At 34.5% G+C, this 27,067-nt stretch overlaps 11 protein-coding genes, 2 non-coding genes and 1 pseudogene across 13 annotated transcripts; 9 read left to right on the top strand and 5 right to left on the bottom strand.

Annotated features, from left to right (window-relative positions):
- Window positions 1–33: 33 nt before the first annotated feature.
- On the top strand, window positions 34–357 carry HRT1 (SCF ubiquitin ligase complex subunit HRT1; the record flags this gene model as incomplete). The annotated part of the gene is made up of 1 exon (XM_001644006.1): window positions 34–357. One exon carries the CDS (start codon window positions 34–36, stop codon window positions 355–357), a length of 324 nt encoding a protein of 107 aa, XP_001644056.1.
- Window positions 358–584: 227 nt separating this feature from the next.
- On the bottom strand, window positions 585–1,508 carry ATP11 (Atp11p; the record flags this gene model as incomplete). The annotated part of the gene is made up of 1 exon (XM_001644005.1): window positions 585–1,508. One exon carries the CDS (start codon window positions 1,506–1,508, stop codon window positions 585–587), a length of 924 nt encoding a protein of 307 aa, XP_001644055.1.
- Window positions 1,509–2,071: 563 nt separating this feature from the next.
- On the top strand, window positions 2,072–3,097 carry DAL82 (Dal82p; the record flags this gene model as incomplete). The annotated part of the gene is made up of 1 exon (XM_001644004.1): window positions 2,072–3,097. The coding sequence occupies one exon, from the start codon at window positions 2,072–2,074 to the stop codon at window positions 3,095–3,097; it is 1,026 nt and encodes a 341-aa protein (XP_001644054.1).
- Window positions 3,098–3,320: 223 nt separating this feature from the next.
- On the bottom strand, window positions 3,321–6,044 carry EMW1 (tetratricopeptide repeat-containing protein EMW1; the record flags this gene model as incomplete). Its single annotated transcript, XM_001644003.1, has 1 exon — window positions 3,321–6,044. One exon carries the CDS (start codon window positions 6,042–6,044, stop codon window positions 3,321–3,323), a length of 2,724 nt encoding a protein of 907 aa, XP_001644053.1.
- A 1,247-nt stretch (window positions 6,045–7,291) lies between these two features.
- On the top strand, window positions 7,292–8,254 carry CTO1 (Cto1p; the record flags this gene model as incomplete). Its single annotated transcript, XM_001644002.1, has 1 exon — window positions 7,292–8,254. One exon carries the CDS (start codon window positions 7,292–7,294, stop codon window positions 8,252–8,254), a length of 963 nt encoding a protein of 320 aa, XP_001644052.1.
- A 548-nt stretch (window positions 8,255–8,802) lies between these two features.
- Window positions 8,803–9,768, top strand: RPC34 (DNA-directed RNA polymerase III subunit C34; the record flags this gene model as incomplete). Its single annotated transcript, XM_001644001.1, has 1 exon — window positions 8,803–9,768. The coding sequence occupies one exon, from the start codon at window positions 8,803–8,805 to the stop codon at window positions 9,766–9,768; it is 966 nt and encodes a 321-aa protein (XP_001644051.1).
- A 2,789-nt stretch (window positions 9,769–12,557) lies between these two features.
- Window positions 12,558–13,409, top strand: ADY2 (Ady2p; the record flags this gene model as incomplete). Its single annotated transcript, XM_001644000.1, has 1 exon — window positions 12,558–13,409. One exon carries the CDS (start codon window positions 12,558–12,560, stop codon window positions 13,407–13,409), a length of 852 nt encoding a protein of 283 aa, XP_001644050.1.
- Window positions 13,410–14,181: 772 nt separating this feature from the next.
- Window positions 14,182–14,979, top strand: Kpol_1014p9 (BAR domain-containing protein; the record flags this gene model as incomplete). Its single annotated transcript, XM_001643999.1, has 1 exon — window positions 14,182–14,979. One exon carries the CDS (start codon window positions 14,182–14,184, stop codon window positions 14,977–14,979), a length of 798 nt encoding a protein of 265 aa, XP_001644049.1.
- A 624-nt stretch (window positions 14,980–15,603) lies between these two features.
- Window positions 15,604–16,965, bottom strand: Kpol_1014p8 (serine/threonine-protein kinase; the record flags this gene model as incomplete). The annotated part of the gene is made up of 1 exon (XM_001643998.1): window positions 15,604–16,965. The coding sequence occupies one exon, from the start codon at window positions 16,963–16,965 to the stop codon at window positions 15,604–15,606; it is 1,362 nt and encodes a 453-aa protein (XP_001644048.1).
- A 1,064-nt stretch (window positions 16,966–18,029) lies between these two features.
- Window positions 18,030–18,101, top strand: Kpol_1014trna2. The gene has a single exon. It is a non-coding gene; the product is annotated as a tRNA-Pro (tRNA).
- Window positions 18,102–19,511: 1,410 nt separating this feature from the next.
- CIT1 (citrate (Si)-synthase CIT1) lies at window positions 19,512–20,942 on the top strand (the record flags this gene model as incomplete). Its single annotated transcript, XM_001643997.1, has 1 exon — window positions 19,512–20,942. One exon carries the CDS (start codon window positions 19,512–19,514, stop codon window positions 20,940–20,942), a length of 1,431 nt encoding a protein of 476 aa, XP_001644047.1.
- Window positions 20,943–21,733: 791 nt separating this feature from the next.
- On the bottom strand, window positions 21,734–21,805 carry Kpol_1014trna1. Its single transcript has one exon. It is a non-coding gene; the product is annotated as a tRNA-Arg (tRNA).
- Window positions 21,806–22,726: 921 nt separating this feature from the next.
- Window positions 22,727–23,125, bottom strand: Kpol_1014p6pseudo (annotated as a pseudogene).
- Window positions 23,126–25,074: 1,949 nt separating this feature from the next.
- On the top strand, window positions 25,075–26,865 carry CYB2 (L-lactate dehydrogenase (cytochrome); the record flags this gene model as incomplete). Its single annotated transcript, XM_001643996.1, has 1 exon — window positions 25,075–26,865. The coding sequence occupies one exon, from the start codon at window positions 25,075–25,077 to the stop codon at window positions 26,863–26,865; it is 1,791 nt and encodes a 596-aa protein (XP_001644046.1).
- Between the last annotated feature and the right edge of the window lie 202 nt (window positions 26,866–27,067).

Genomic DNA, 27,067 nt, shown 5'->3' with positions numbered 1-27,067 from the left:
TTGGTTGAAATTTCTGAGATATTTCGAGGTAAAATGAGTGAGAAGATGGATATTGATTCTGAAGTGGTAGAAGAGACTAGAGATAAGAAAAGGTTTGAGATCAAGAAATGGACAGCAGTGGCGTTCTGGTCGTGGGATATTGCAGTTGATAATTGTGCTATTTGTAGGAACCACATTATGGAACCTTGTATTGAATGTCAGCCGAATGCCATGACTGAAACTGATAATGAATGTGTTGCAGCCTGGGGGACTTGTAATCATGCTTTCCATTTGCATTGTATTAACAAGTGGATCAAGACCAGAGATGCATGTCCCTTGGATAATCAACCTTGGCAATTGGCTAGATGTGGCAGGTGAGGTGAGGTCAGGTGAGGTGAGGTGAAGTGCAGTGAGGTGAGATGATGATTACTAGTTTGAATTCCGATTTGGCGATACATATACATATACATATAATTAGAATTTACATACGAGTATGTACCGGTTTATACTATAATGATATATCAATGTGAGTATTTATTTACAGGTGATCTATGTTGCAATACGTTATATCTTTGAATATTTGATAATACACTCTTTGGCGAGTACTAATTCTCCATAGACTGAGACAGCGTGATCAAGGTGTCTACGTTGAAACTTGCAGAACCTTTCGTGAAGTCCCTTAGCAGTTGCAATCTTTGCTTTGAGGATGGTGTTTCCTCGCCCATGGCTCCATAAAACCTCTGGACGTTCAACAGTAACAACTGGGCGTCTTGCAGAGAAACGTTCATGTCTGTTTCCACTTGACCATTCATAAATACGCAATTTTTGTCTTTGGCCAACTCGGAATGGAACTGCAAAGTGGTATGCGGTCTGGCATACTCCTTATGCAGCTTGTACTCTGCTAAAGAGGTCATTATACAATGGACAGTATGTGGGCCCACGAACTGCCATTGGATGTAATGCAATTCCATTCCGGAGTCTTGGCCCTCGGCTTCTCTTGGCAAGGGCAAGACGAACGCTGGATTTTCCTTGGAGTTAGCCAACATCTTCTCATATACGTCTATTGGCACCACAGCATTCAACACATTATCCTTGTTTGCCCATTTAGCTCTCCACAAGAACTCTACCTCTTGTCTGGACAACTGACTGATCTTCTCCACGTTCAAATACGAGTCCAACGTCTTGAATGGTACCTTTGGCTGCGGAGAATCAAGCGGACCCTTGGATCTAGTCAATCCGCTGGAATCCAGCTGCTGTTGCTGTTGCTGTTGTCCAAGGACACCGACAGTTTCTTCATATCCTTTCAAAGGATCATTCTGAGCAAACTCCTTCTTCTTAGCGTCAATATCGCCCTTCAAGCCATCCCGCATCTCCTCGACACTGGCATACCCTTTGGCCTTTGCCAGCTGTTCCAACTTGACACGATACCTTGCCTCGATGGCCTCTGTGCTATACCCATTCATCAAAACCTTCGAAACTCTAATTTCCTTAACACTAGCAAACCGTCTCACCAAAAATCTACTGAACATAATCTAATCCAATAGAAGTAGTCAATTCAACTGATTCCAATCTCCCAATCCGAACCTCAACCTCCTAATCCTGCCCCAAATCAATGCTTCTTAACCACTTCTGATCCAAAATGTGCTTTCTTTTCAATGTCGAGTTCGAATTCGAATTCGAATTCGAGTTCAATTTCGAACGTTGTTTGGTGATTTTTTGATGTCGCCACGGGAAACGGGAAGGACCTGGTGGGAATTTTGAAAAATTCTAAATTAGTATATAAGAAGAGAGGGTCAGAGGTTAAACTAGATCATGATTAAGAAGGATGACTAAAGTTTGATGGGGATGGATGGTAATGATGAGGTTATAGGTATTTATATTTTGATAATTTGATATTTTGATGGATTGATTTGATTTTGATTGATTTGATTTTGATTGTGGATTTTGTAGGATTATATTTGGTAGAGTAATTTTGTTAGGACAAATTGAATAGAGAGAGTGGGGAGGGAACGATATAATAATAGTAATAATCATAATAGTGATAATAAAAACCGTGGAGTAAAAGGGTCTTTAGGTTTTTGTTTTGTGAATTATGAGTTCTTCTATGGATAATGATTCTGTTTTGTTGAAGTTGATTGACGAGCATAAACCTCATTTGAAGAGGTACTCCCATCGGTTGCAAACATGGGAACTGGTTTTGTCCAAATATAATTTTATTACGAAACGGAATTATAGACAGTTGAGGTCTATACGGAATAAATTCGAGAGGTTGAAAGTGAAGTATGAGCAAGATCGGCGTCAGATACCTGAGGAGATGGTCGATCTTCTGGAGAAGATTATATTGGAATCTAATACTGTTTCGAAAAGGGTTTATGTCGATTCTAGGAGGGACAGGGCTCGAGAATTGGAAGCAATGGATAATTCTACCGATCGGATGCCTGAAGTAATGGTTCATCGAGATTCGATTCCTGTTCAGATGGTAGAAGAGAGTAATGGCGACCCGTTGGAGAGGACGCGGAGTTTGGATTTGGATGAATTGAGTTCCGTTTCTTTGGCGTTTCAACCGCCTCCTCTAGATTCGATTATAGTTGGATACCCTCACGGCCAACTACGGCACAGCGATGACAGCAATGGGGATAACAGTAATATGAAGGTGGATCTGGCCTCGCAGCAATCTTCCATGGCTGGATACGCCAGTGATTTGAAGGATAAATCGGACATCTCGTATACAAAGGGCAATGAGGGCTCCGAAGGCGATCTAATAGAGTCACAGTTACTGGCAAATATTTTGAGTCATGTGACAAAGCAGCAACACCAACATCATCATCATCCTCAATTGCAACTGCAACAAACCCAACAACACCACCACCAGCAACAACAGCAGCAGCAACACCAACAGCAGGTGATGCGCCCACAGCAACAGTACAAAATGAACTTCAATTACACAATGGGTGGTAATAATCAACCTTCGAACGTCGACATCGAATCATTCTATTCAGAATTTAAGAAATTTGAAAAAAATCAGGAAATTTTCCAAATGAACGTACTCAATGAACTCCATTTAATCAAAAATCTAATTCTAGAAAAGGACAATTGTTCATTAAACTCAGCAACCTGAGTTAAATTGTAAAAAATAAGTATCATTAATACACACACCTATGAACAAAATTTTTAATTATTAAAAAATAATCAAAACTGAAATCAAAAAAACACATCTTTTTTACCATTATTCTTATTACTACTATAATTATTAGTATTATTGTTATTTAAATATATTCTATATCAAAATATGTAAAATAAAAACGCAAGTAATATAGGTACAGGTTACATATATTTTAAAATCAAATCGAATTTCTCAACTCTAACAATTTTTCCCAACCATCAGAATCATCCCATCTGTTCTTCCCTTTACTCATCAATGCTTTGATTGCGGCTCTTGCCTTATATTTCCAATCTTTGCAAACTAAACTTCCTGATCCATGTCTACCCTCCATCTCTCCAAGGGACTCATAAGCTGCGACCAAATCTTCACAAGCGACAACAGTGTCATTCCAGACATTTTCATCGATTTCAATATCAGAATTGTGAGACGCAGCTCTATAAGCCTTTTCATGACAATCTAATGCAGCCCATGGTCTTTTACGCCATAGCTCAACTCTAGCGACAAGTCTCCAACATCTAGCACTAGTTGTTATCACTGTTGGTAAAATGTTACAAATGAAATCAACACATGACCTTTGGAAGTGTGTCAACTTTTGTTCTTCTCCAACGATGTAATCAGTTGATATCAATAGATCAACTAGTTTCTCGACTACTGGAAGATCAATGGATTTTTCACCATTTTTATCTCTATTCATTGAAACCAAGTGTCTACATGCAAAAAGTACGTCATCCCATTCATTCAATTTGACTGCAACTATTAAAAAGTTCTCCCAAATTCTCCAGTTCTTCTGGGAATCACAAGATGTGGCCCTCTTCAAACAACTGAATGCTTCCTTTAGTTTACCTTGTTCAATATATGACGCACTTAAATTTGACCAAGCCATTGCATGAGTGTCATCTAATGAAACGCAACGAGAGAAGGCTTCAGCAGCCAGGTCCATTTTTCCACATTCTAAACCTAGACAACCATAGAAATACCAGGTTTCGAAATTCAATGTATATTGCCTTAATGAATCATTTAGATGCTTTAAAGCAGTGACATAGTCCCTTTGAAGACCTGAACTACTTGGTGGATTGTAATAATATTTAGCCAAAGAGTTTTTAGCATTAACGTATTTACCAATTTCCCAACTCTTTTCCCACAATGTAGGATCTTGCCTAATATCACCCAAGATAGAGTAAGCTCTTGCATCATTTGGATTTTTTTCAACCCTTTGTAACAAAATTTCCTCAGCTTTCTTTTCATCGCCAACAGCAGCATAACATAAAGCAGCTTCGCAACTCATCTGTAACCTTTCGTATATCTCAACAGCAGATTTTAAAATACCAACAGACATAAACTTTTCAGCCAATGTTGAATCTAATTCCCAACGAGGCATATACGGTAGTTGATGGATGAATTTTAATCTTAGAGTTGGTTGTTGAGATTCTTCATCGGCATTTTGAGGTATTAAACGAGTAGTTATTTGGATCCCAAGTTCTTCCACCAAAGATTGCATTTGTAACAAACCTCTTTCGATGGTTTTGGCCTTTGTAGTTTCGATAATAGATCTTTCCCATAAACTACGAGAAAAGATGGACCAATTCTTGTTGCCTGATTGATAAATTATTCTCGAAATAATAGCAGATAGCTCTTCTTCAACTAATGGATCTTTAGCAGGGGAAGTTTGTCTTATGGTATATAAACGTAATAATAATTGGATGTTGTCATAATCTGACAATGCAGGTTGGTCGTTAGGATCTAATGCTTGTAATTCTACAGGGATATTCTCTTGACGAATAGCTACAGGAAGTATTTTATCTTCCTCTAAACCTTGCTCTTCATCATCTAATTTTTGTTTCTTAACTATTTGTTCATCTAAAGGTTCTGAACCAATAGATTCAAAAATAGGCTTTTCTAAAAGTATATCTGAGTTCAACTCGAAACTAGATGGATTTGATTTATCTGCTTCGGTGTTGGTCATTTCCAAAAATGATGAGGATTGGGCCAATATAATTAAACCAGAGTGAGCCTTTTCTTGGAACTTTGTTCTCTTTGCACGAGCACCAGTAAGCACAAATTTAAAATCTGTAAGCTTCATTACTTTAATCAATGAAGGCAAACATAAATGTTCAGTTTGGATTACTAAGGAACATTTGACATTTTCCAAGTAATATATCGTATATATCTTTTTCTTTAAAGATTCTTCAACAAATTCTGGTAACTCTTTTACAACACTATGAGCCAAATCAATGGAAGATAAAATAGAAGAAGCTACTATTGGTTGTAAACCAGAAGGTTCAGGAAGCAAGGACAAATGTGCCATCAAAGCTCTGGCTCTCCACCAATGTGCAATAGCCAACATACTTGAAGTAATCTCTCTATTAATAGTTACAATTGGAGCTTCTTCATTTTGGTCTGTCTTAAATAAAGATGGTTGATTAGTGATGGCTTCTAATAATATCAATGACAGGACTAGCAAAATTGGTGAATCTGTCAATTCATAACACGCTTGACCCAACACAGTTAAAGAATTCACTAATGCCAAATTAACATCAGAATTTTCCAAGATTGCATTATTCAATACTAATTTATTAATTTCAATTGGTGCTAGTGGACCTGTATAATTATTTTGGATGAAAGTTTGCAATAATGCAATCGCCAAGATCAAAGCTTTATTGCCATCTAATTTTCTTATTATATTTTCAGAAACGTATTCTGATAATTTATCAATAAGGTTTTCCGTGTTATTAACATCCAAAGCTGGACCAACAGTATCTAAAAGACGGTTAACCACTAGATAAGATTTACCAGACAACAGTAGTTTTGTAAATTCAATATTTTCAGCATCGGTATTGTAATCACCACTGATTTCGTTAACATCAGAAGTTAAAAGTAAATGTGCATGTAGGAGAACATCCATGATTATTAATATTTACTTAAATCCGAATAAAAAGTATTAATCAAATGGAATCTAGTTTTTAACTAGTTAACTATTCGGAATTTTTAAAAAGGTTAGGGAAGTGGAAACCAATTAGAGAATTATCGTTGTTTGCCAGATCTTCGTCAGTATGAACTGCTTATCTTTTATCTTATAATTGATCTCACCTTACCTCATCTCATCTCATCTCATCTCATCTCATCTCAGCCATCGAGATGAAGCTTTAATTTCGAATTTTATCAAATTTTTCTAGAGGCCTGCCAATGTCACGTGAATAAATACGGGTAAGTTAAACTATTAAACTATGTATGTGGTAGCGCTGCATTTGAAAGAGATGTGGACAGAACTTCCCTGTAGAAGAAGCCCTCTATCTCCCTGATATAATACAATCCCATCTTTATAGACAATTAGTCGTTCAACTTAATATGCATTAATCCCAAACTTATATTGTATTCTCGATAAAATATTATAAAGTACAATAGTATATGAAGAAATTCAAATAGAATTCGGCAGCCATGAAACAACTCATATACTCCATTTCCCTATTTTCTCACTATTTTCAAGGCCAGTCACTGTCTTGCGTCAATAACCCCATATATGATCTAGAAAAGAGATCTAGAGGGTAAGATTCTACTTTCTATATTTGGAGATGAGTGATATGTATAATAGTTAATTAGCGTCATCCATAAATTCCTATTTCATAGTTTGACTAGTTAATAACTATTCCAGAGGATAAACACTGATCATAATCTAATCGATCTAGAACTTATAATTACCCTGGCCTTAACCTAAACGTTTCTTGTACGTTATAAAAATTTACTTACACGTGATCATCAAAAATTTTTCATCTCATCTCATCATCCATTTTGCGATGGTATATAAAGACAGACGACAACTTGAATTCTTTTAGTTTCCCAATTACCATCCTCTTTCTTTTTGATATCTTAATTGTTTTTGATTGTTTATTTTCTAAAGACTCCAATCATTTTATTTTGCTGCATTTGGGGGCCATTACTGGGTATTGAAAGATAAAGTTTCCAATTCCCTTAGTCTCCAAAAAGCATAGATAGATTTTTTTAATTACACCAGTTTGAATCGGTTCTTCTCCTTTTTTTAAGTTGGATTGATATAGAAGTGTGTGAACATTCTTTTGTTAATTTGTTTGTATATTCATTGTAATTTAAGTAGTCTTGATCTGTTTTTGAGATGTATACTCATATCTTGGGCTGATGGTAGTGAAAAGAGGCTGTCCTAATATATTGAGAATGGTTAACGTTATCATTGCTGATTTCGATGAAACTATTACTGTTAAAGATACAATAAGTATCGTAGCTAAGATGCCTTATATATTTAAAGCTAATAAGAATTTACCTGAATGGTCGTTCTTTACAGATTATTATTTGTCAATCTACAAGCAAAACATAAGAAATTTCAAGAGATCAATTCCGATCGTCTCAAGCTCTTTGCCAAATAATATTGATGATTACTATTCTTCATTATCTAATGAATTTAACTATCAAAAATTCTTGAAAGCAAATATTGAAGAGTTGAGCATTGATAAATTGACCAAATACAATGTATTCAAAGATATCTCTGTATCCCAAGTGAAGCAATTTGCACGAGATCCAGGTTGTCATGATTTGGTGCGTAAAGGTTTCCAGCAATTTTTAACAAACTATCAACATCACTTCAATATCATTTCAATCAATTGGTCAAAGGAATTCATTAGTAACGTAATTAAAAATAACTGCGAGATCGATATACCTTTGCAGTCTATAAATTGTAACGATCTTCTTTTAGACAATGGTGTCTACACAGGGACTTTTTCAAGAGATAACATTGTTGGATCAGATAAAGTTGTTACTTTAGAAAAAATAATTACTTCAAACGAAGATAATTCTTCAGCTCTAACAAGTCCGAATGTTTATTGGTATATAGGAGATAGTGAGACTGACCTCTTGTGCCTATTACATCCACGAGTGAATGGAATACTTCTCTTGGACCCATTAGAGAACAAAGATAAATTCCTAAGGATAACTAGGACTCTTCTAAACATCGTTGATCCTAAACTACAAGAATTCATCGATACACCAGATGAAAGGTTCATCAAGTGTTTGTCAAAGGGTTCAAATAATGTATATTTAGCTAAAGATTGGTATAGCATTAATCAGTATATAAACTCATTTAAATAACTGCAAATATGTATGCAAAACATAGATAGTTATTGTGAAGTCGATCGCCTATACTTGGCCATTGATAGATGTAAAGGTTGACTAAAAGTATAAAAATAGCAAACTGATGAAACCGATACAGCTTGTGTATTACTTTTATATCTTTAAACTTCTTGATTGATCATGTGACACTATACTTGGTGAGATTCCTTTTAGCCGCCAATGTGTTACCCGGACTCATTTGGGATATTTTTCCGTTTTCGATTTTTGAAACAATTATCACGTGATGGTATTGGTATACCCGGTATGAGAAATCAAAGAAACCAAAAAAAAAATCGATGAAAAATCGATGAATAAAAGAATCAACATATTTTGATGTGATGAGATGACAATTAAAATTGATTCCTTTATGATGTTGTTGATCTCTAAACTTATAGAAAACAGTATCTCTAGTGTGGCCAAGGATTGAAGTACGTATATTGCTTCATTTAGCTTATTAATCTTTGACCCTTCTCCGTTCAAGTTCCTGTGATTTGATATCAAATAAAAGCAAATAAGAATATTTCACTATGAATGGATTAATTGGCAATGGATCTGCAATTGATCTTTCGGATATAGCAAAGAATCTACACACTAAGATGATCACAGATGCAAGTAGACAGTTATATACACAAAAGGAATTACAAGATTTGGTCGGGATCAACACATTAAGTGAATTAATGAGTAACATCCAAGAATTGTTAGATAGAAATCTGATTAAATTGATCAAGCAAAATAATGAATTGAAGTTCCAAGCTGTCGAAAGGGCTGAAGCTGAAAAGAAATCTACCATGTCAGCAGAGGAAGCTCTAGTTTATTCTCATATTGAAGCCAGTGGTAGAGAAGGTATATGGACTAAGACGATTAAAGCTCGTACTAATTTGCATCAACATGTTGTTTTAAAGTGTCTGAAGTCATTAGAATCCCAAAGATATGTTAAGAGTGTCAAGAGTGTAAAATATCCTACTAGAAAAATTTATATGTTGTATAATTTGCAACCATCGATTGATGTTACTGGTGGACCATGGTTTACTGATAGTGAATTGGATGTCGAATTTATTAATAGTTTATTGACTATTATTTGGAGGTTTGTTTCTGAAAAGACCTTTCCAAATGGATTCAAAAACTTCTCTGAAGGTTTTAAAAGTTCACAAATATATGCACCAAATGTTAAAAACTACTCAACTGTGGAAGAAATATTGGTGTTTATTAGTAAAGCACAAGTTGCAAATGTTGAATTATCAACAGATAACATTAGAGCATTATGTGAAGTATTAGTATTTGATGATAAATTAGAGAAACCTGAATTTGACTGTTATAAAGTAACATTGCAAAGTGTTTTACAAATGACTAACTCAACAAAATTAGCTACTCAAAGCTCAAAGGAAGGTATGAATGATGATGATGATGAGTTTTCAATTTTCCAATACTACGGATATTTGCCAGCATCACAAAATGATAAAGAAGCAGTCTTCTTCGATGAATGGACATTATAAATAAACTTTAAAATTGAACTCGAGTATTATTTGAGGGGGGGATGAACTGAACTAAACTAAACTAAACTAAGTAATCCAAGATTAATATGGACAAAAAAGAAACCATATTAGGTTAATCTTTTAAAGTTTAATAAAGAAATTCATTTGATAAAAGAAACAAGTCGTTTAACTTCCAATAGGAGGAAACCATGAGACTAAAATAATCTGCATATACCTATATATATTTTTATATATACATTATAATTTCAATAACAATTGCATACAATGATTTACTGCTAATAATAATGGCATCGATTTATGATCATTGTTATTATTAATTTGAGTTGCAAATATAGATTTCAACCTTGAGAACATAAAATTGAACAAAGCTGCTACTTCAGTGGCACAGTTAAAGTAACCTATTATAGAAAACAAGGTTCACCTCAAGTGGAACATTCTTATAGAAGTTAGTACAACATCTTGAAATTGATTGATCATACTTTTCCATAATCAAGTATCTTTAATATAGCCGGTATTGTATAATTGTAAACATAGTCAGTTATCAAGAAACTTCATTAATATAGTCCCCTCTTCTGAAAGACCTGAATTGTAACTTTTCAGAAATGTATGGCTATTGTTAGAGATTCATTCGCATTGATTCCAGCAACTAAATCCATTAGCTTGAAATCTATACAAGATACGGCTGACTACAAATGTTGATGTATATTTTAACATAGAATTTTGTTGATTTGTAGCTTAAACTTAAAATATTAACAAAACTGCAAGACTAAAAAGTATAACAAGGGCTCGTTCCATAAAACGATTGCATTAAAATCGGTTGTTATCATTTAACGTTGGTCATCCCAACAAGTAGTCACCAACATTAACCTCTAAAAGCAACCGACTTCGATCTTACCACTTTTTAACAATAGAGGATACAGTTCTTGGTTAGTTGCAGGTCTTGACCAAAATTCGTAATCGTAACGAGTATAATGATATTAATGGCATAATTAATTACTAAGTTGTTACTGTTTCTTGTTGTTATTGTTATTGTTTTTGTTATTATAATACCATTTTTAACTAAAAGTGAAAACAAGTAAAGCAAGGCTGATTTTAAGTAGGATAAATTACCCCTTCCTGTATAAAGGTTTACCAAGTAAAGAAACGAAAACTGACAACTGGAGATGCATGCATGTTTAATCATCCATCCCATCTTGAAACATATACTTCTTTATTTGGTTCAAATAACAACTTCATTCAAATCTTGAATAAAATAGAGAGGGGTATATATGGTTGAGAAGTGGACTTTCTAGGAGAAGGAGGGGGTGTGGAGAAGGGAATAGGTAATTGATGAATGATGGATAGTTCATGCAATACACCGAACAGCTTAAAATATTGTAGTTAAACTTCACTTGTCTAGTCTCTTCGAAACCTCATCAATTAAGTTATCTAGATCTTTATTGGTTAAATGCTTTTAACAACTGAAAAGTAAGGAATCGAACAAATGTACCGTTGAAGAAGTTCTTACTTTTAAGAGAAAGGGATAGGTAGGGAGGTGAAAAAGAGATGAGGAAGAACTGTTCATGGTCGAATCGAACTTAGTTTGTTGATTTATGATCACTACGATGGTTGTTATTATGTTGGTTCTTTTTACTTTTTATGTGTGATCTTTCTTGCAGAAATAATAAGAAATGAGAGCATAGAAAAAAATGTCAAGTTCGTTAAGGGATACGGGACTCTGTGGGAGAAACTCGGAGACTTGATATTATGTTTTTATGTTTCCTTTTAAATCATACTACCGTTATTATCATCATCGACAAACATCATCATCCTCATCCACATCCACATCCTTGTCATCCGCTTTCACTGCTGGTAATCAACGTTGTAATTAGTCTTACCACTGGCATTGGAAATTCGCTGGTGTGAATACTTTAGTGTGGACCTATACGTAAACATCATTATGCCTCTATTTTGGGTTGAAAGAAATTCCGTTACTTGAACTTATACTATTATGGGGTCTTCGTTTTTAATATTATTTTTGTTAAGAGAAGAGTACCAAGTTACTCTATGTATTGCCTGAACTTCTAGCCTATGACAACCTCAAAATTGGAACCTTGACTCTAAATGTAATCATTTATGGGGGAATGGCAAATTTTAATAGAAACAGAACTCCAGTGAAAGTTCGGTCTTCTCAATGAATCTCTGTAGATGTTTCAAAAGGGTATAATGAATATATTGAATAGGTCAAACGGTAATGAGTACTTCTCCTGTAACTTATTTTTATATTTTATCATACAATTCCAATATTAGATTTAACTTGGGAAATAACGTTGTAGCTTCAGGAATATACTAGTGCTCTTTGGCGACATGGCTAAGTTTAGAATCTATTAATCTAAATGCATGCTTAAGAAACCTCAATAGTAAAAAGAAAAATAATATAGGTCTATCATTATCCACCAATTTGAAATCATATAAAAGAATACAGTTTTCATCTCTAAAAATTAATCTTTGGAATCTTATTCGATTAATATCCTCTAATCTTGTTTCTATTTCACTCCTAAATCTTGTTAAAACACCAACAAAAACTAAAAGTTTGTACAATAAATCATTGAATAATAAAAATCAAGACTTCTAGTTTACTGATATCACAGAATATTAATACTAATAATAATAATAATAAAATTAATTCGAAGATACCAGTATACTAAGTTCAATATTGAAAATACAAATTTTCCTATTTTTAAACCAAAAAGTAATAGTAATAATCTAAAGATTATATTGATTTTGCATATTTATCATACCCTTTTAATATGTCAGAAGTAAGCAGCACTAATACAGACTTGGAAAACAATCCAATCACTTATAATGGTGACGGTACCGAAACTGGACGTTATAATGACTCTGCGCCAAGTAAAAGTGTTTCAACGGATTCATTAGGTCAAGTATACACAGCTGGTGAAAATGATGAATACATCTTTATTGGTAGACAAAAATTTTTGAGATCCGATTTGTATGAAGCTTTTGGTGGTACTTTGAATCCAGGTTTAGCGCCAGCTCCTGTTCATAGATTTGCTAATCCTGCACCATTAGGTTTATCAGCTTTCGCATTGAGTACTTTTGTTTTATCTATGTATAATGCTGGTGCTCAAGGTATTGTTGTTCCAAATCTTATTGTTGGTCTAGCTATGTTCTATGGTGGCTTAATGCAAACTATTGCTGGTATTTGGGAAATTGCATTGGAAAACACTTTTGGTGGTACCACATTGTGTTCATATGGTGCTTTTTGGTTGAGTTTTGGTGCTATTTATATTCCATGGTTCGGTATTTTAGAAGCTTATACTGCAAAGCCTAGTGACTTGAATAATGCGTTAGGTTTTTACCTGTTGGGATGGGCGATATTTACTCTTGGTGTTGTTATTTGTACAATGAAATCTACTGTATTGTTCTTTGGTTTATTCTTCATGCTGTTTATGACATTCCTATTGTTATGTATTGCCTCGTTCTCTGGTAGACATAGTGTTCAAGTTGCAGGAGGTGTGTTTGGGGTAATCACTGCATTCATTGCATGGTACAATGCATACGCAGGTTTGGCAACGAGACAAAACTCGTACATCTTGGCACATCCATTCCCATTGCCATCAAACGAAAAGGTTATTATTTAATTCGAATCTAACTCAATACGTTCAGATTTTTCAACAAGTTTTAATTCAATTCAATTCAGTTTAATTTAATTCAATTTTAATTTAATTTAATTCGTTTCAATTAGTCTAAGATCTCGTTACATCCTCCTCACCTTCAACATATATCCATCTGCGTCCAAGACCGATTAAATAATACGATAAAAATAAAGTTATATCGATTAGGAATGCTGGTCACTCACTATTAAGTTTCAAAACTTCTTGGTCCACCACGCACCAAACAAGATCTCAGTTAATGAACAAAACCAATTATGACCTATATTTTATGCAAACCTTTGACTTAACTCTCTCTAAACCATACGTTGTATAAATAGATTGTTAACAACTTATCTATATATATGAGTATATTTATAGTTCTCTCATAGCCTTTTATAACGTAATATAATATTTAATCAATCAAATAACAATATGACTCCATTAACAAAACTCCATAACCACTGGTTTACAGCTTCTTAACTTTGAACAATCCTTAAAATCGATAAATTACCTTGTTTAATCATCGTTTTATATAGTCCTTAAATTTGTTTGATGTTAAAATTGTATCGGGTCTTCAACTAAAGCTTTTTGCTATATAAGAAATGAAATATTCAAGCAATAAATGGGAGTAAAAGTTTAACTTTAATAGGTTTATTGATTGGTTTAAAGGAGGTTTAGAAGTTACTGAGCGTATCTATAGCGGTCTAAAGTTGTTATAGTTTGGTAGTTTGGTAAAATATTGAGATAAAAGTGGGAAAAAATGAGTTGGGATGGTTTCAAGAAGGCTATTAATAGGGCCAGTAATACTGTTATAGTTAAAAATGTTGACAAAACAGTTGATAAGGAGTATAATATGGAGGAACGTCGTTATAAGGTTTTACAAAAGAGTGGTGATACCTTGCAGAAGGAGTCCAAGGGTTATTTGGATTCTTTGAGAGCAGTTACTGCTTCTCAAGTTACTATTGCTGAGGTAATTTCTAATTTGTATGATGATTCTAAATATGTCAGTGGTGGTGGTTATAATGTTGGTAATTACTACTTGCAATGTGTTCAAGATTTTGATTCTGAAACTGTTAAGCAGTTAGATGGTCCTTTTAGAGAAACTGTGTTGGATCCAATTGCTAAGTTTTCTACTTATTTCAAAGAAATTGAAGAAGCTATCAAGAAAAGAGATCATAAAAAGCAAGATTATGATGCTGCCAAGGCTAAAGTACGTAGACTAGTTGATAAGCCTGCAAAGGATGCCTCCAAGTTGCCAAGAGCTGAAAAGGAGTTAAATATTGCTAAAGATATTTTTGATCACTTGAATAATCAATTGAAATATGAATTACCTCAATTAATTGCTCTGAGGGTGCCTTATTATGATCCAAGTTTTGAAGCTTTAGTGAAAATTCAAATGAGATTCTGTACTGATGGTTACACTCGTCTGGCCCAAGTGCAACAATACTTGGACCAACAGTCTAGAGATGATTACGCAAATGGGTTGTTGGATGACAAAATCTCCGATTTATTACATCAAATGACAACTTTAGACATCTGTGCCTTAGGTATAAAATAGTGTCTCCGAGGTAACAAGTATATATATATGCATATATACATGTGTGTAATTATATAAGATTGGTCTTGTGTTGACTTTAAAATAATTTTCAGCTAAAAATTAGAATTTTTAAGTTAATCCAAACTAATCTTATAATGTAATATGATTTTTTGTTTGATCAAGAATGTAAAGCATACTCTAAGGTGAAAGTGTTGGTATGAAACCAGCACTAAGGATAAATCGAAATTATTATTTGGATTATCCATATAATTCAAGTTATGAATTAATCTTCATTTTTAAAAAGAATCCTCAATTGAATCTAAATTGGCGAATTATTTAAAAAGATGATGAAAATGAGATAAATAAAATAATAATACAATAATAAATTATGTAAATACAAAATCCATTATTACCTTTTGATAATACATTTGTTTCCTAGAATATTCTGGTCTTTTAATCGATCTAATTAGAATTGTAAAAAGAAGAATGAAAAAAAAAAAAAAAAATATTATGAATGCTTGAATATCTCTGAAATGTGATGAAGATCAGGGCCTATGATGCAATGAATATGACTTTAAAGAATGCTAATGACGGGGTTGCGGTAAATGACAAATTAAGAACAATAACCAAAACTAAATATATTGGTTAGTTAAGGGTCTTGCAAGAAGAAGTAGAACTAGTTAGTGAATCAGTACAACAATTAATTTCTCTTACCCATTCACTATTCAAAATTTGTTTACCTGTCAATCTTCTATGAGGGACTGGTTCTAGCATTGAATAAATGACATTTCTACATCTTGCTCTTTTTAAAGATTCGATTGGTTCGAATCCACCTTTTGATTTTCTGTCGACCAAATATTTTGCATAAAATTCATCATCTTTGTTTGCTGAATTCCACAACTGACGACCTGATCTCATTGCCATATAGATGACAGCACAGGACCATATATCTACTGGTCTTGGATCGAATTCTTCATGGATATATTCTTCTGGTGCAATATATGGGCTTGAACCGCAGATACCATCAGATAAATGAATATCTTTTTCCCAGGCCATTCTAAAACATTCACTATTACCAAAATCTACGATTTTAATGATACCATCTGAAGTTAATAGGATGTTTTCAGGCTTCAAGTCTCTATGACTGACCCCCATTTCTTGCATATAAACTACACCTTTGACGATCTGTTTAAAGAAACAATCAGCTTCAGCATATTCCAGTTTACCAGCAGCGACGATTAAAGTGAATAAGTCACCACCAGGGCAGAATTCCATTACTTCGAAATAATTTTTATGTGAATCTTGGAATAAATCATAGGTTTTAATAATATTTGTATGATTTAAAGAAGAAGAGATGCAAAATTCCGAGGTCAACCTTTTTGAATATTTATCATATGGTTCATTTGATTTTTTAGTGAATTCTTTTACAGCAAATAATTTCTCAGAATTTGTTATGTTATCCTTTTTACTACAAATTCTGACGATACCATAAGCACCTTTACCAATGACTTCTTTGCAAGAACCATATTTCTGAGCAAAGCACATTGAGGTAGCATTGTCCAGGTTGGAATTGACAGGAGTAATCTGGGGAGAAGGATGTTCTTTGTTGTTAATTTGGGAGATGAAATTGTTCAATAGAGAAGGTGGGATTGCAGATTTTGCTTGACCTCTTATTTTTTCATCAGAAGACATAAATTTTTTAACCATGAATGATAATTTTTCTTGTCTCTTGGAGCCTCTCAAGAGATGTTGATGTGAGCCATCTTGTAGTAATGCGAATCTATTGCATTGGTTTGATGTTGGAGTTGATGGTTCGGCTGAAGATACTGGCATATCTATGGTGATTGGTGAAGGAGAGTTTGAAGGAGTATAATTTGAGTTTGAATCATTTTCTATGTTTTGGATATTTGTCTCTATAGTAGGGTTTTGTTTTGAGCCAAAGATTCTTGCGAACTTTGAAGAGAACGAGTGTGATTTTGGCACAGGTTGTAGTACAATATCTGTCATTAATAATGTGGGAGAGAACACGATGGACTTGATGATAGGATGAGTTGAGTTTGTGAAATGTGGATTTGTTTAGTTTGTGAATGAGTGTATTTTTGTATAGTTTATATTGGAGGCCAAGATGAGAAATGAGAAATGGGATGGTTGGAAGTAGAGTATAGTAGAGAGTATATGGTTTTTAATATATATGAGAGTATTTGATACAAGAGAGTATAAATAGTTTTGACCCAAGATGTGATCCAGATGTAGTAATTATAAAACAAATTGGCAGCATAGGCATGTAGGACAGGAGAGAAGAGCAAGTTGCAAGTGCAAGTGGAACTGGATGGAACTGAAAGCAATTTGTGAAAATGTTTTGCTTATGGAGCAACAGAGAGAGATGAGATGAGATCTTTAAGTGAGGAGAGTTTAACGGGATGGGATGGGATGGGATGGTAAAGAGAGAGAGAGAGAGAGAAAAATTTTTTTGATTAGAAATGAAATGAAATGACGTTATTTTAGCAGCGCAGGTAGATATTTGACTAGACGAGTATTTGTGAAAAGATGACGTAGTTGGCCGGAGGGAGGGAGAAGTTTGTTTTTGCTGCAACAAGAAGCTAGAGAAAAGAAACGAGAGGAAAGAAAAGGCCAGGCAAGAAAAGAAAAGAAAAGGAAAAACTGATTTGTGTAGGAAACAGCGAAAGGATGTATTTTTGTACGACACGGTGGTGGATGGCAAGGACGAGGACAGGGCCGGGTAGTTTACTGGCAAAGCAAATGCAAAACCGAAAGCAACTGGGTGGTCAACTCTTGTATATGTATCTAGTTCCTGTGTCTTGTTTTCCTCGTCCTACGACTTGGCTCTAGCCCAACTAATCTACTCTATAAACTCCTTGACACGGATCTAAAATACTACGCAATGTTTGTGTGTTTTTTTGATAGATTTCCCGTTGGAAGAAAAAACAAAACAAAACAAACAAAAAAGGACTTTAAGTTGTTTGCAAGTGAAGGAACGTGATTATCACGTGAATAGCATGTGCGTGGCCCACTGCATTGGACCCGTAGCTTCATGAGCTACTCTATACAACGGGCGCGTGGTCTAGAGGTATGATTTCCGCTTAGGGTGCGGGAGGTCCCGGGTTCGAGTCCCGGCTCGCCCCATGAAAAAGAGATTTTAATTACGATTTTAAGCATAAAATTGTAAGAGCCAAACTTTTTTTTTGGGCCCTCTGTTCTGTAAGAAAAAGAAAAGCAACATTTAAACGTAGTAGTAAACCAAACTAAAAATAAATTGTATGGTTTGGTTTGGTTTGGTTTGGGTTTCACCGAGAACAGCAAATCATAATAACCCAAATTGATAAACGTATTATCTATCATTGTTCCCGTCCAGAAGCATATATGTGCGTGCTTGTTCTTGTTGCCTCTTGAATTCCCAGTTTGGGAGCACTCGGTCCCACAAACCGAACTCACACGATACGACATCTCGCTAACACATACACATACACATGCAAGTGCAAGTGTATCGGTCAGGCTGCCCAATGAAAAACCACACACCATCAAGCGATCGCAATCTGTCGGCTCAAAAAACACGCCAGCACACACACACACAACGAATGACCGAGCACGGCACACAAACACACAGATAATCCAGGGTTCCTCCGCCCGTTCGTCGGCAACCGCAACATCCACTCCGACGCGTGACCCTGTCGTTCTGCCTCCCACCCCCCCCCCGTTCCCCGTCGCCTTCTCCCGCCAGCCAATTGGCTACAAAACCAAAAACCAAAAACAAACCAAAATGTACATGACTATCCTTTGCAGCAGCAGCAGCAGCTCTGTGTCTTCGGTCTGGAAACAGAGAGGTATTAATTACCTGTTTTCCCATCGCCAAGTTGAGCTCAGCGTAACACATACATAGTGTCGCTTAGCTCAACTCAGCTCAGCTCAACTCAGCTCAACTGGATGGTTTGATTATCGCCCAATTCCTGTGATGATGTCGATGTCTGCCCGATCTTCCTCTTCTTCTTTTTTTCCATTTTCCATTTTCCATCTTTTGTGTAGACCATCGCATCGCCCATTGCTATTTGCCCATTACCATCAAACATCAACGCTAACTTCAGCTTCAGCTTCAGCTTCAAACATCATCAACTTCTTCTTTACCATTTGCATTGCTATCATAACCTCTCTTTCCTCATAACTCATGCCGACTGCTCTTCCTTCGGTCCCTCCTTATGTCCTCCATTAACACTTGCTCTTCCTCTTCCATACCCACCATCCACCATCCACCATCCCCCCCCCCTTCGTCCCCCTTCGCTCATCCTCGTCTTTGGGTTCAAAAATGTTCATCAATCCGAAGCAACATTATATAAAGGTTCATCTCATCCATCCTCCCAATCTTCATCATCTTCATCCTGCTCGTCTCACCTTCTGTTTCCCTTTCTCTCTCTCTTGCAACACCTAACACTATCATCTCATCTTCCATCACGTCCCCCCTGTACTACACTACTCTATAATTTACATATTCATATTCCATCCCATATCATATCATATCATATACGTTCCCATAATTTCCAATGTCATCTGTCCTTCTATCAAGTTCTGCAAGAACTTCAATCCTATTGAGAAATAACCTCTTCAAATCTTCCCTGCACTTGCGTGCCTTCTCCGCCTCAGTCCCAAACAACGAAAAAACTCTAAAGGAAACCTTTGCTGACATCTACCCTGCAAAAGTAGATCAAATCAAAGACTTCAAGAAAAAATACGGCGATGTAGTCATCGATAATGTCACTCTCTCCCAAACTTACGGTGGTATGAGAGGTATCAAATCCTTGGTCTGGGAAGGCTCCGTCCTCGATCCAAACGAAGGTATCAGGTTCAGAGGTAAAACCATCCCAGAAATTCAAAAATTATTGCCAAAGGCTTCTTCCGGAGGCAGTGAACCATTGCCAGAATCCATCTTTTGGTTATTGTTGACCGGCGAAGTGCCAACTGATTCACAAGTTAAGGCCTTCTCAGCAGATTTGGCTTCCAGATCCCAATTGCCTGACCATGTACTGGCTTTATTGGATTCTCTACCAAAAAATCTACATCCAATGGCTCAATTCTCTATCGCAGTCACTGCTTTAGAATCAGAATCAAAATTCGCAAAGGCTTACGCTCAAGGTGTAAACAAGAAAGAGTACTGGAACTACACTTTTGAAGATTCTTTGGATTTATTGGGTAAATTGCCAATGATCGCTTCAAAAATTTACCGTAACGTTTTCAAAGATGGTAAAATCTCTAAAATTGACCAAAACGCTGACTATTCAAAGAATTTGGCAAACCTATTGGGTTTCACCAACACCGACTTTGTAGAATTGATGAGATTGTATCTAACTATTCATTCAGACCATGAAGGTGGTAATGTCTCTGCTCATACTACCCATTTGGTCGGTTCTGCCTTGTCCTCTCCTTATCTATCCTTAGCCGCTGGTTTGAACGGTTTGGCCGGTCCTTTACATGGTAGAGCTAACCAAGAGGTGTTGGAATGGTTATTCAAGTTGAGAGAAGAAGTCAAAGGTGATTACTCAAAGGAAACTATAGAAAAATACTTGTGGGATACTTTGAACTCTGGAAGAGTTGTCCCAGGTTATGGACATGCCGTATTAAGAAAGACTGATCCTCGTTACACAGCTCAAAGAGAATTCGCTTTGAAACACTTCCCAGATTACGAATTGTTCAGATTGGTCTCTACTATCTACGATGTTGCTCCAGGTGTCTTGACTAAACATGGTAAGACAAAGAACCCATGGCCAAATGTCGATTCTCACTCTGGTGTTCTATTGCAATATTACGGTTTGACTGAAGCCTCTTTCTATACTGTCTTATTCGGTGTTGCAAGAGCATTCGGTGTATTACCACAATTGATTATGGATAGAGCTTACGGTGCTGCTATCGAAAGACCAAAATCTTTCTCAACTGAGAAGTACAAGGAATTGTCGAATCAATTGTCAACAAACCAATAAATTAATTTCTAATATTCTTAAAGTCATTACCATTTTTTTGATCTTCCAAGTACTTCATCCTTTGGTGAAGATGTTCTCCTCCATTTTCTTTTTTGAACTTAGGTTAGTTTTATGTGTTTGTGTGTCTATGTGTGCGTCTGTTTATTCTATGTTTTAGTCCTTTGAAAGTTAGGGTTCGTGTAACTATCCATTTTTTGCCATATTCCACAACCATAATCTGCTCATTAAAAATCATTTTGTAATTTCAAGATGAAATTTTATTTTATCTTTTGCGATACTTTACTACCATTCCAATAATCTAACATTGAGAATTGTTACACATCATCATTGTCATCACTATCGCGAAAATATCTACTATTTTAACCCTCACTGTCAAAATCTTATAATGTGGTCATATTCTTGTAAATTGATGCTACTCATCAAATCATTGCATGTCATCATGTATCATCATCTTTTGACGTCAGAAGCAACTATAATTGAAGTTGCAATTTATTATATTTAAATTCTATGTAATTATTTATTCTATGAACTATAACGAATAATGAATTGAATCATTCATCATTTTACTATTTTAATTTTTATTTTAACATTAGAGATGTGGGATAAGTAACGGAACATTTAGGGTTCAATAATTATAGATTACTTTCAGTTAAATGTTTTGATTATCAGAATTAGCTAATGTGACTATCAGATGTAAAAAGAATGCAAGCACTTTGATGAAGTGCAATAAAGGTTATTCTACTGAGCAGCTACAAAAAATTGTAACAGGAAGCAAAAAAGAAGAAACAAAGCACTCACGGTGGGGGTCGAACCCACAATCTTCTGATTAGAAGTCAGACGCGTTGCCATTACGCCACGCGAGCTTAATTTCTTGGAAGTTTTCTGAAAATTATGTAAATGTAATTGTAATAATTTTACAGGTCCGGGTAATAAAATAACTAGTGTCGCAATAAGAAAGATGAGACACATGGTGCTGTAACCTAAAATTGTCAGAGTTATGTGGTGAAGAGTAAGGCATACTCATCACAATATTATTTGTAAAGGATAAATAAATGTTACTCTACACTAAAGTGTTATTTCTGACCCGTTTAGAATTTTCAAGCACTGTATATAAGAGATGATAAGATCTTAATTGATACTTATCATATGTACTATATTCCCATGTGTATATTTTATACTTTAATACACCGGATCAATATCAACTTATTAAGAATGTCCTTGCAAACAACTAAACAATCTACTATTATTAACGATTCTGTAAAGAATTCACAACCCTCTGATTCTCTACAAAAGTTTTTCGGTCATTCTCTGTATCGATATCTGTTGAAATTGTTGATCATTTTTAATAGGTGACATATTTCTTAAATTATATTTCTCCGTGAGGATTTTATATATAATATAAAATAATAATATAAATATGTAAAGGTAATCTTGGAAATCAGATTATCCTAATCTTGAGATTAGTGTCCGTATTTATACGTTTAATCTTCGATCTCACAATCTTGTAATTACTAATCATTAATTCTAACAATTCCTTGCACTCTCACTCAAGTATTTTAGTTTATTGGTAATTTACCAATAATATTCTTTTTATTTTGTTTCTAGAATGTTCTACAATATTGCAAACAATCAATAACCTGATTGTTAGTAATTACCTGATTAGTTATTGTATACCATATTAATAGATTGATTTATGTTACATTATCATAGATATATCTATGACGTCATGAACATCTTATAAAGTAGTCACGTGTGAGTGGAAATAAGGAACATTCTGGAACCTTCTAGGTCAGAACAATATCAAAGTTACTGTCATTAGTGAAAAAACTAGTCAAATTATTTGCATCTTCATCATGACCTTCCAAAAGTTCCTCACCTCCTTCCAAAAATTGATCATTGAATAATCTAGTAGAACTTAGACCTCTTCTATCAGTTACACGTTCTCTTAAACTTTGCAAATTCTTACCAATAAATCTTTTTGTCAGTTGCAATACCGAAAAAACACTTGAAGTCAATAGAAGACCTGTTCTAACTATATTGTTTACAGCTTTGTCTATATTGTTTTCTTCAATTATTTCATCTCCTAATCTAACTTCACCAAATCTTGAAAACCCTCCATTTCTACGAATTCCGCGGTCATAGATAAGCCAAGTAATCTCCAAATATGGGTATGTCAAGACTAGTTAAATTAGCATGTAATTCTAAATACAATAATTCTCAGTAATCATGGCAATCCTTGTTTAAAAATGAAGGTTTCGAGAAACCCCCCTATTAAATCTAATATTAATGGTACCTGGCAGAATTATTTATTAATCTGCATTTTAACATATTTTTTGGAAAATTAATGTTTTGTTCGGAGTTAAAATATATCACTAAAATAATATTACACAAGATTCAAAACAAAAACATATATATCTTTTTATCCAGTTAATCAAAGAAGAAAATATTTAACCTCTTGGAAACCAACAATATAGCCTATTAATTAATACAGAATGTATTGTGATGGCAATAACCAATTCACAGTTTCTCATTTTCAAATACATATATATATTTTTCCCAAATCCTCATCCAATTACACTAAAACAAGATGGTTCTTACTTGAACCAATAAACTTTAGGGTTGAACCTAGCCAAAGCTTAAATTTGGTTTAAGCATGTTGAAGACTACAACATGTGACATTCAAGACTCAAGAATCAAATGGAAACCAATTAGGAACAATTATAATAAAATTCCAGATTAACCAATCCCTTCTTCATTCTTTCCTTCCCCGCCACAGACCCACATAAACTGAGCACTGTAGTCTCTTTGACCATCAGTTGGGAACACACATATAGGTTAATTCCTAAAACTTTAAAGTCCAGAAAGAACATAAAGAGCCCCCCACCCCCTCTATACTTAATACAACAAGACAGTTGAAAATTGCCAACTTTTTGAAAAACTTCAGCGAGAGGTTTTTGATCAGATTTCCAAATTTATATAAAGAATAGATAGATATGACTAAAAGTGATATATTTAATTTTCTTATTATATCCCACCTCCCTAATTTCATCTAACTGTACCATTTACCACTCCATTAGCAAGAAACAAGAACTACCTACACTCAGAGAGTACTCTATTCTCTGAAAGAAGACCAACCGGTAACTTCTTAACCGAAACCTCAAAAGGTGGGATTCCTTCATCTTACATGTCAACTTCCCCAGCTTTTGAGACATCCTGAGACAACTTCTATATACAACTATCTATCTTCCCATCTTACTCTAATGCTATAGCATCCTATCTTATCTTTTACTTTGTTTAAACCATATGATTGATTGATTCGATTGATTCCATAAAGTCCATATTGGTTGACATATTCCGATGTCGAAAGAGTATAATTCAAATACGTAAGATGTCTCGAATTAAAGTTCTGTAATAGAATAAAATCCATTATTGAATGCGGTATGAGAAGTTGTAGGATCATCCAGGTAACTTCGTTATTCTGGTTGTAGAAAGCTGTTTTAAATATTACCATGTTTCCGAAAGTTCTACAGTTCTCCTTGGTAAAATATTTCATTATTTTATTTTTTTCGTTATGACTAGTTTCATTTCTTATTACATGAACTTGACGTCTTTCCCTGATTCTTATTCATTTTTTTTTCTATTGGTATTTTTGGTTCGATGTTTATTATTCAATGAATTTGATTTGATTCGATTCGATTGGATAGCAGGATCCTTTAAGGTAGTGATTTTTCTTAATATTATTTAATTCACATACATCATACATCATACATTATTAAGGAGTAATTGTGAAATTTGATTAACTGGTTGAATACCGTTCTAATGGAGGAAGTATCGAATTTTATATATGGTTAGTTTCGTTAGGGAACGCTTGTGCTATTGGTTTTTTACTGTCCTTATTCTTATTACTTGAAGAATTTCAGTTACGTACAGTATATTAGACTGAAGACTCATTATTTAGTAATGTGTTAATGCAAACAAAAACACTATATATATAGGGATTGTTTGATACAATATTTATTATAAAATTCATTTTTCTTATTTCAATCAAACATGTTTTTACCTTCTATATAGTTAAACAACAACTTTCAAAAAATTAAATAATTAAGAATCATTGATAAAAAGTCAATATATTATGATTCGTAATAATATCACTGCATTAAAGGTTGTAAGGCAACCTTTAAAATTTAAAAATTTATCAAGATGTATATCTACTTCCCAGATTTCTTTGAAAAATAAGGGCTATAAGAATTATCAATATGGGAAAAATTATAAAACAACTACAATTGTTGCTTCTTCTGCATTATCAACTACTTTGTTGGCATATCTTTATACAAACAACAACATTAATAATATTTCAAATGATGTTTCAATTGAACAGTTATCAAAGAAAAGTTTAAAAATAATCACTCCGCAAGAAGTCATAAAACATAACTCAAAGGATGATTGCTGGGTTGTAATCAACGACATAGTATATGATTTAACTTTCTTCATTAAAAAGCATCCTGGCGGCCAAGATGTGATTGTTGGGAATGCTGGTAAAGACGTCTCAAATATATTCCTACCTTTACATCCTCTTGACACTATAGAGAAATTTATCCCTAAGGACAAAATAATTGGTGTAATAAATGAACCAATGCCAGCTGATTATATTTGTCCAAAATATGCTCCTGGTGAAACTCCTGAGGAAATTGCTGAAAAAGAACGTTTAAAGACTTTATTACCATCAATTGGTGCAATTTCGAATTTATATGATTTTGAATATTTAGCATCACATATCCTATCAAAGCAAGCTTGGGCATATTATTCTTCTGCTGCTGACGATGAAGTATCATTGAGAGAAAACCATTCTGCATATCATCGTATTTTCTTCAAACCAAAAGTTTTGGTAGATGTTTCAGAAATTGACTTATCAACTGAATTTTTTGGCCAAAAGTCTGATGCTCCATTTTATGCAACTGCCGCTGCTTTAGGTAAATTGGGTAATCCAGCTGAAGGTGAAAAAGATATCACTAGAGGTGTTGGCCAAGGTTCTACAAAAGTTCCACAAATGGTATCAACTTTGGCTTCTTGTTCTATTGATGAAGTTATGGGTGCAAGAGTATCAGAAAACCAACCGATCTGGTTTCAATTATATGTTAACTCTGACAGAAAGATTACAAACGATTTAGTTAAACATGTCGAAGAATTAGGTGTCAAGGCTTTATTTGTTACAGTAGATGCCCCAGCTTTGGGACATAGAGAAAAAGATGAAAAAGTTAAATTTTCAGCAAATCAGAAAGAATCAACAAATATGTTGAAAGAAGCAAAGGTTGATGCTGACGCTGACGGTGCCTCTAGAGCTCTATCAAAGTTCATCGATCCTTCATTATCTTGGAAAGATATCATAGAGTTAAAGAAATTAACAAAATTACCAATCATTATTAAAGGTGTACAGAGATCAGAAGATGTTATAAAAGCCGCCGAAATTGGATGCCAGGGTGTTGTTATATCCAATCATGGTGGTAGACAACTAGATTTCTCAAGAGCACCTATCGAAGTTCTTGCAGAATCCAAACCTGAGTTAGAAAAACGTAATTTGGATAAGAATTTTGACATATTTATCGATGGTGGTGTTCGTCGTGGTACTGATATTCTCAAAGCCTTATGTTTAGGTGCTAAAGGTGTTGGTTTAGGTAGACCATTTATATATGCCAACTCCTGTTATGGTGCTGCCGGTGTTCAACGGGCAGTAGATATATTAAGAGAAGAACTGGAGATGTCAATGAGATTGTTAGGTGTTACATCCGTAAAGGACTTAAACGAAGATTTGTTGGATTTATCCGCATTGAAATACAGAAGTGTCAGCGTTCCACATGATGAATTATCACAATCAGTCTATAAGCATTTAGCATTCACTGAATTCAGACCTGATGATGCCCAATAGTGTAAATCACTTACACAAGCATACATATATATATTCTTAGTATAAAATATAATGCCCCTCCCTAGTATTTAAAACACGTTACATATAATGACCAAATATATCATGGTACTTCATACAAACGTCAGATGTTGTTTTATTTTGTATAGCGATCTTGTAGTCAGGAAACTTAACTTTAAGGATATGATGGAAATAATTGAAAAAG

Source organism: Vanderwaltozyma polyspora, genomic scaffold, assembly GCF_000150035.1.
Source record: "Vanderwaltozyma polyspora DSM 70294 KpolScaffold1014 genomic scaffold, whole genome shotgun sequence".
In the NCBI taxonomy this organism is placed as follows: domain Eukaryota; kingdom Fungi; phylum Ascomycota; class Saccharomycetes; order Saccharomycetales; family Saccharomycetaceae; genus Vanderwaltozyma; species Vanderwaltozyma polyspora.
This window is presented reverse-complemented; position numbering and strand designations above follow the sequence as displayed.